This window comes from Didymosphaeria variabile (assembly GCF_027946475.1).
Source record: "Didymosphaeria variabile strain IMI 356815 chromosome Unknown scaffold_5, whole genome shotgun sequence".
Taxonomy (NCBI): domain Eukaryota; kingdom Fungi; phylum Ascomycota; class Dothideomycetes; order Pleosporales; family Didymosphaeriaceae; genus Didymosphaeria; species Didymosphaeria variabile.
Genome location: NW_026611624.1, coordinates 2,985,854 through 2,994,739, shown reverse-complemented (window position 1 = coordinate 2,994,739; position 8,886 = coordinate 2,985,854). Strand labels below are relative to the sequence as shown.

Genomic DNA, 8,886 nt, shown 5'->3' with positions numbered 1-8,886 from the left:
ATAATAGTGTTAGCACTAAGAATTTCTCTATAAAGGTAATATTTATGGATAGTAGAGTTAGTAGGCATAATACTAATAATAGTAGAAGGGTAAGTAGGGTAAGTAGTAGCTTATATAAGGAGATTATAAGATTTAAAAGTAAATCTTAGAGAGGGGAGAAGTAATATTAGAATCTAAGGTCTAATAGATAGTAGAATAACCTATTATATAGTAAGAGCCTCTAAGTAAGTATATATATACTATAGGTAATACCTATTTAGGAGTTAGAGCGCTTTAAGAAGGTTATATAACTACTTTTTAGTAAGTGCTCTTTAGAGAGTACTCCCTAGTAAGTACTCTCTAGTAAATAGCTATATATAACTAAGTATATAGAAATAGAAGAATTACCTTAATTCTTATATTTAACCTAAGTTTTAATCTATTATTTAGATTTACTTAGGCCTTCCTTATTAACTTATTACACTTTATAAGATACTTCTATACTAATAAGAACCCCTTCTTCCTTCCCTTAGTAAGTCTTACCTAAGAACTAACCTTAACCTATTTAGGACTAGCTACCCTTTCTGGATTTAACAGTATTATGCTTTACAAAAGTTCCGAGCCACCTTTCCACGGTACTAAAGCTGATTTTCGCGTTTTTAACAGCTAACCTATGTACTATAGGAGGCTGGGTATTGGGTAGAATCTATTAAATCTGTATTCCTAGGCCTGGTAAACGTTAAAATAGGGCACTAAGCTGTTAAAATTAGCTTACTAGAGCTATAAGGCCAATAACCAGCCTCCTATAGTACATAGGTTGGCTGTGAAATGCGGAAATCAGCTTCAGTACCGTAGAAAGGTGGCTCGGAACTTTTAGATAGCACCGATACTGCAGTACTAAGTAAAAAGCCGAGTAAAGTCAGATGTGAGAACATTATTTTATCCTCTACCATGATCTCCTATTGTGTAATAGAGACCTTCACCGTGACCTTTCTGCCCTTATAGTATAGAAGCTAGCCCATCTGAAAAAGCATAAGCTGTTTCTTCACTATTATGATAGAAAAAGCTGCATTTCTATATTATAAAAGCTGTCTCTTGGTCTATAGGGCCCTCAGTCATGACAAAGGACAAGCGAGTTGCGTTTGCTCCATCGCATACTGTGCATCTCCCCAGGTAGCATGAAGGAATTGATCGACAAATCGTGTCCCAAAGTTGCGCAAGTGGCAATCCATATACCGCTTGTATGATCGGCTAATATACTTTGGTCTACGGGTAAAACTGCTCGAATCCTTGTGCAACGATCCGGGGAACCGATGGCCTGGGTTGCGACTGATCGAGTGCGGGTCGTGCACAATATGGAGAGCTTGTTCTCCCCAGAGCGGAGGTGAAGGTGAGCATCAAATCATGGACTGTCGACTGCTGCGCAATAGCAATGTACGATTGATGCCAAAAGCTTATAGCGATATTTCTACAGTACAGAGATGAATAACACATGAACATAAGCTGGAATTTTATGAAACAAGGGTATCAGTGAAGGCGAGGCAAGATAATTACACGAGACAATCAAAAGGGAAACCAACCTCCCATCAACTTGTGATAGCACTGGCGCCACGCAGATTTTTATTACTGACTCATTCCGAATGGGCACTTGAAGGCTGCCCCCCCCCAATGTTCTAGTCTAATTCGCGTCCTAGGTAACGCGGACCTCCGTAGTCACGCTGATATCCTTTGGACCCAATTGGACTGGTTTTATGCTCTCGTTGCTGACCTCGGCGTTGACCACGTCCCATGCCTCCTTGTCCGCTCTTCCGGAAAGCTGTGAATGTTGTGTTGAGACCTGTACGCTATAGGGATATCTAGGCTCGGTTGTCGTTTTCCCCCTACTCCGGATGCTGTGCATTGGAATGCTTTTGTCGTGCTGACTCCCCATGTTGTGGTAGCCCAGAGAATGTGCGCCTGCGTACGCCGAGGGCCTGCCCGTGCCTTTTGTTCGCCCGCTAGATGAAAGAGCGCTCACAGTCTGAAGAGCCCAGTTGAAGAGCGGTTTCAATGCCGGCAAGGACGCAGCGACTGTACCAATTGTGAGCTCGATATAGTTCCAGACGTTAAACGAGTCGTGTACAGTCCAATCCGGATCATCGAGTACTGTATACTGCTGAGCTGCTTTGACGATCCCTGCTGCACAGGCAAACCATCCGAGAGAAAGAACGATAATTAGCGAAATCTTTGTGCGCATATTGATTTGTAGTTTCCAAATAAGTGGGATTGGTAATGTTGCGAATAGTATATCGGTGATAATGTTGAAGACTGCTTGAGTAAGCTTTAATGACTTTAACTAGGGTGTGTGTACTGACGACTGTTCATAAGGCCCAAATTTCGGAACGTGGTATTGTTGTAGCAACGAGCGTTTCCTGTTCCTAATGGTGCGGGGCGAAGGCTCGAATCCCAAGCGGCTTCTACGGGAAGACATTGGAAGATAAGTGTACCGGCACAAGCGAGCGTAATCGCGACAATGAGAACGATGGCTCCTTGTAGAAATCGCGTCTGCTGTCTGGTTGCGGAGAGTCGCAAAAGCGAGAAAGCGATGGAAATCTTGACACAAGACAGACCGACCATGACCATGAGTGAGTGAACGTACAGCATTTTGGCGAATTTCTTGTACATGTTGGCGTCCATAAGAAGCACCATCAAATGATTGCCCAGGCCATTTTGAGTTTCGATCACGAAGCAGGCAAAGGAAATCGTGGCAAACACCTGGAAATAGTGAGTGTGAGCAAGACCGCGTACAATCGCCCTGAAACTCACCATAGACACTACCATCATGTAGTCGTCCTTTCCAAACACCCTCAACATCACGACCCGCACATAACACCGCAGTAATACGATTGATAGAGCTGCGGTGAAGAAGGTACCGGTAATGGAGAGGATCCGCTGAGCGTTGGTATAGGCGATATCCTCTAGAGTAAGAGAAAGTATGACACTGGAGGCCTGCCGCTTCAAACCTTTCTCCGCACCTGTTGCGTGGGAAACAGGCATCCTGAAGGTATTATCGACTTGACGATCGTCTGGATAGTATCAGCGACTGGTGTCCTCACCGAACCCTTGATTATATGGAGCGAGCGGTGGGAGCAAGCTGCGAGTCAACTGCAACGATAAGAGGCAAGCGACCTGGTTGCCTACATTAGATGCGTGAGTATGGATAGCTGCTGTGCATATACAGGTCGTTCTTCCAGGGGACGCTACTAAGTGATGGGAAAATATGTGTGAGCTGCACGCCGTCCGTCCCTGGTTAGCTTTCTCAGCCCAATCCCAGTAACTTGTCAAGATGTGGAACACAGTGCGACGTACTACTCCCTTAGTATGACAGGCACCGCGGATCGGTTCCATATCAAAGCCTGTGACACGCTATAGCCTACGCACGGCATGTGCAATGCATTTGGGATGGGGCTGGATGATCGGATCCAATTTTAGGGCGACCGGTGTTCCTCGCAGTCTGCAACATCGTAGGATTACTCACCGGATGGTGCAATGAGTCGCTCACGGGTTTGTCAGGTTTGCAGCGTTCTTCGACCGTGGGTCAATGGATGTCGAATCGGACGAAGTTGATGTCTGGAGCCCAGCAATACTTCGCAGAATTCAAAGACTGTTGTGCCAAAGGGACATCCTGTTCTATTATTCACATTCGTGTTATTAGCGCCACCATGGCGTGCGTGTTTGGCCTACGGCATGAATTTCTAGAAACCGAATCGAAGCGCAAATGGAGGGCAGTGTGCGCAATATCTCCGGTTGGCGCAAGCGATGCCTTTGGCATGAGATGTCGTTGCGTGGCATGCCGGTTATAGAACCGATAGTGAAATAAATTTGCCCCAGGATCAAGAAACTTCGTAATGGCGCAACTTCAGTGCGAGCGATGTGGGATACCCCAGCCAACGCGGAGGATGGACCCTGCCAAGGTGTCTGGCGCAGGCTCGCTCCGAGCCAATGGAACATTCATTGTGGCCACCCATCCTGTCATCAAAACACATTGACCCCAATGTTCGCTCCATTTGAAAAAAGAGCCACAATGGTGGTCCATATTTCCCGTGATGAATCCAGGGACAAGGTACATTCAATAAAAGCAGCCACTGGCCCTATCAAAGTCTCCAGAGCTTGTGGGTCCCTGCAGGATGGCGGCACGGGTGGAAAGCCCACTGCCGGGTTATTAACGGTGCCGCTGGCAGCTTCTGTTTCAGATCTCAGGCGATCATATCCCACAATCATGGACCTTATCTGTGCTCGATCTAATTAGGACCGATCTTGGGCCCGGGGTACCTTGACTGTGCACAACGCAGGCCGTCCAGCGCCTGGTTCATGGGATTCATATGTCGGACTGTCGCGCGACATGTTCTGTGCGACATGCCTCATTGCCATCGCCCACTCGATCTAAAGACCTAACGTGTAACCGCGTTGCAGGATTGAAGCGAGGCGAATCACTGCATTCCGGCCTCGGCTTATAGCTGTTTTCCCACAGGGCAGTCAATCGCGCTCTTTGCTTGCGCAAATTGAAAACCTCCACGTGCTCAAAATACTGGTAATTAGTCAAACGTGCGCAGAACCTTTAACCCTCGGGAAGTTCGACACTCGAAGTTGTTCAACCCTGGCTTAATAGCCTGCGCGTTATGTACAGGATACAGGCCCTCCGATTCGGATGCCATTCAGCCTGGGACAACTAACCTCATTTGCTGTGTCACATCAGATTTACCAAGATCTAGAAGTTCGGTTCCAGGCACACAGGCCTTGGACTAAGCACTTGGTCCTGATTCGCAAAGCGCAGGCACACGGCACTGTCTTGATCGGTGAGCAGCGTGTACGCGAGTACTTGCACGCTCAATCCAACTCATCGCCCACGAATCCTCTCTCATCTCCGCTCCGTGTGACACTCCACTTAGATTCGTGGCATAACATAGTAGCCGCGGAGACTTATTGCCGATCCGAGCCGTTGAGATAGGACGGTTTAGTGCATCAAGACCGCCGAATTTGCATGATCTCTCCTACTCTTTTTCGGAGGTCGACAATGAAGCTATGCTGACGGCGTCATGCAAGGACCAAATAGTATACTGCTCGTATACTGTCGCTAACCAAATGGGGCTCCACCACCGAGCCCTTTGCACAAGAAGTCGCCTGCAGATAACTCACGGCACTTGGTGCTTCAAACATTAGCACGGGTTTAGGGCCGACTACGCGTATTTCAAACACAAGGCTTACCCTTAGTTACCGTGACAGCCTCCACAGCGTCCTCCCCGCCCCTGTGACCTTTGAGGCATTGCCGCTTGTTTCATCATAAATTAAGGAATCAGAGATTGAACAAATCCGAAGCGAATCTTTTCAATAAGCTTTCGCCTGTGAGCTGACGTCTTGCCACACGATGAGGATTTCAACTTACGTGACAGCTGCGGTGCTGAGCACCGTTGGCGGAACGCCACTTAACAGCTGCCCGCGTGGAGAAACCGCCGTTGGCACTTCAACTTCAAGCAGCGCCAAAACTGATGCGTTAGCCGCTCGGGCAGCCAGAAACGTCATTCAGTACCTAGGGGTCAGTGGCGACTCGAACGCAACATGCACCAAAGACAATATCGCAGTGCGACGAGAATGGTAAAGAGGAACGCTGATCAAGATGGTTGTAGACTAACATGAACCAGGTCGACCTTCAACACACAAGAAAAGAAATCTTACATCGCTGCTGTTCAATGTTTAATCAACGAGCCCTCGAAGACTCCGTCGTCTTTAGCCCCTGGTGCAAAGACCAGAGTATGTACCCTTCAATTACAGTACTAAGTCAGAAGTTCGAGTACAATTGGCTTCTGTATTGCCTATCCTGGAGTAACACACTGCACTCAAACTCTGTCATGCCACTTTATGAGGTGAATGCACCTAAGCTGACCTTGTATAGTACGACGATTTTGTTGCAACGCATATCAATCAAACGCTGACAATTCACGGAACTGTGAGTTAAGCGAACCCTACGAGTCCTACTCACCCTAATTCGGACCAGGGCAACTTTTTAACGTGGCATCGATACTTCACCTGGGCATATGAACAGGCATTAAGGAATGAATGCGGTTACGAGGGCTACCAACCGTACTACAATTGGCCGAAATGGTCAGACGACCCCACCAAGTCCCCAACCCTGGACGGTAGTGATATGAGTATGTCTGGCGATGGTGCGAATCAACCTGGTCGCAACAACACCTGCATTCCATCCAACGATCTTTGCCAGATCAGTCTTGCACCAGGAGATGGCGGAGGCTGTGTACAGTCTGGCCCTTTCAAGAAGTATGTGCATGATCCTTGCTTTTATTCATATTCACCCTGCATGCTAGGCTTACACCACCATAGCTTCACCGTCAATTTAGGCCCGGTTGCACCTGCCCTCGCGGATATAAATCCTAATGCGAACATGTCTGGCCTCGGATATAACCCTCGCTGTCTCCGTCGCGACATCTCGAAGATTGCTGCCTCAACGTGGACCAACGACGACCAGGTCTCTTCGCTAATCACCGACTTGACGGACTTCGGTTCCTTCTCTACGAGAATGCAGGGTGACTTTCCCAAAGGCTTCCTCGGCGTCCATACTGCTGGTCATTTCACCAGCGGAGGCGATCCCGGTGGCGATTTGTTCGCATCCCCTGGCGACCCATACTTCTACTTCCACCACGCGATGATCGACCGAGTCTACTGGACATGGCAGAACCAGGACATTGTGAGCCGGCAATACGCCATTGGCAATACTATTACGGTGAACAACATGCCACCGAGTAGGAATGCTACGTTGGATGATACCTTGGATTTAGGTTTCGTGGGAGTGGACACAATCACTATCCGAGATGCGAGCAATACACTTAACGGTCCTTTTTGCTACATCTATGCGTAAGCACTAACAAGAAGATACTTTGCTTATGCAGACACAGGCTGCAGTTGCTTCCTTATAGAGCACTTTCTAGTAGCTGATACGCATAATACCCATAAACTCAACGCCTTTGACTACGAAATCTTGATTGATCCTAACACGCGATCAGCATATGTTGAAATCAGCGTAGTTTACCTGTCGATGCTGACCTGATCATTCGTTCGAATCCACTTTGTGGAAGTTCGTCCTCATTCCGTCGACAACACTAACAGCCAGCTTCTCGCCTCCATGGCATCTACCAATGCTTTTTGTAATCTCGGGCTGAAGCTTTGGTTTTCTACCTTCACTGGGCCATAGAAGCTTGCATCCAGAGACCTCTCCGCGCTCGTCTGTATACACACGTCCCAATCCACATCAACATCAACGACCAGCACGTGATCAAACCCTGCCTCCTTCAACTAGGCCTCATACCGTTTCTTTTTATTCGCACCCGCTATACAACCGATGTACGGTGCTACATACGCAAGCCTTCTCGATCTAACTCATCTGGTACGGCGAGACACTCACCCTGTTTAAGCAATCCGAATACCTCCTTACACGTTCATTGTTTCTCCGTGTGCGAAACGACATTGATGACGCAGTTAGCTATAACGAGATGTGCTCTCGCGTCTGGTAGTTCGACCGAAGTGATTCTAGAGGAGACAAAAACTGTGTTATGCATAGCAGCCTCGGAGGCATTCCGCCGTGCTTTAGTGAGCATGTTTTGATTGCCTCACCATCAGTGATCACTGACACATCCCCGAATTTCACGAGGGTAGTAGCAAGCCTCATTCAAGCCAACACTTCAAGACCTTCCTTCGATTACCGACTTTGTGCGCCGCGAGGAACCAGTCGAGGCCTGCTCCGCGTACTCAGGTAGATGGCGCAAGCGGATCGCCGCAGCTGAAGCCTAGGTTGGCTTCTGGGGAGATGATGGGTAGGTCTAAGGCAGAGTATTAGGAGGCCTGAGCGACTATATTGGCGTAGGAGGATTTGGAGGTGGCTAAAGCAGTCGCAAAGTAAGTGGTTCTGACGGCTGTATAAACGGCGTCAGGGTCCATTTTGGTTCAAGTGATTGTGTTTCATCACTTGCGCTTCGCCATGCTATGTATCCGAGGCCCGCAGAGGTTAGACGATGATGGAGATGATCGAGCTTATACTAGATGCGATGAGCGCCCATACTGGATATCTGGCGGTCAACCATACATGTCTGCCGCACATCCCATCTACCATCTACATTCTGACCAATAGGCGTGTTGGTTTCCCCGCTATCGATATGTCACCGCTTCCCGGTCGCCGCTCCAGCTTCAGGCACCAGACGTCTCAGGCCCTGCCCAGCTTGCACACGACCGCTTCTCTCCATCAAGGTGCTCTTCATTCTATTCTCCGATTACTATGAACCTTGCTCAGTCAACATGCTCTCCACGAAAAACACCGCTTTGCCAACATCTCCCTACATATCCGGCTCTCCCACCTCCACCAGCTCTTCTAATTCGACGAAACACAAACGCACCCGCGTAACAGCCGAACACACCCTTTCCCGCGTGCGCGAGAACCAGCGTCGTCACCGTGCGAGGAGGAAGGACTTTATTGCGAGTCTGGCACAGAAGCTCGAGGAGACCGAGGCGCAATTAGCAGACGCCAGAGCAGAAATAGATGCGCTTCAGCGAGAACGAGCAACGTGGCAAGACAGCCATAGCGAGGCTCAGAAGCAAGGTGTCAGGATAAGCCGTGTAGAGAGCGAGATGTTCGCGCTCGAGAAGCTAGTCGACACACTACCCTCTCCTCCTCTGGGCGATGCATTGGCCTTCAACATCTTGCCAGAGACATCAGCACTCCCTACGCTCCCCGTTGGCACTACATCTGATGAATCGTCAACCCCTCTCGCCCTGTCACCGACCGGCCCACCACCGTGCTGCACCGACCCCGAGCCAACTCCTCCTTCACGCGCCGCTTCACCCGAATGCTCCACTTGCCACACG

The 8,886-nt window shown here is 48.8% G+C and overlaps 2 protein-coding genes across 2 annotated transcripts; one reads left to right on the top strand and one right to left on the bottom strand.

Moving 5' to 3' along the window:
* Positions 1-1,669: 1,669 nt before the first annotated feature.
* Positions 1,670-3,015, bottom strand: N0V89_007467 (uncharacterized protein; the record flags this gene model as incomplete). The annotated part of the gene is made up of 3 exons (XM_056216230.1): positions 1,670-1,823; positions 2,618-2,733; positions 2,785-3,015. The coding sequence occupies 3 exons, from the start codon at positions 3,013-3,015 to the stop codon at positions 1,670-1,672; spliced, it is 501 nt and encodes a 166-aa protein (XP_056070477.1).
* Positions 3,016-5,632: 2,617 nt separating this feature from the next.
* Positions 5,633-6,889, top strand: N0V89_007466 (uncharacterized protein; the record flags this gene model as incomplete). Its single annotated transcript, XM_056216229.1, has 3 exons — positions 5,633-5,638; positions 6,011-6,291; positions 6,355-6,889. The coding sequence occupies 3 exons, from the start codon at positions 5,633-5,635 to the stop codon at positions 6,887-6,889; spliced, it is 822 nt and encodes a 273-aa protein (XP_056070476.1).
* Between the last annotated feature and the right edge of the window lie 1,997 nt (positions 6,890-8,886).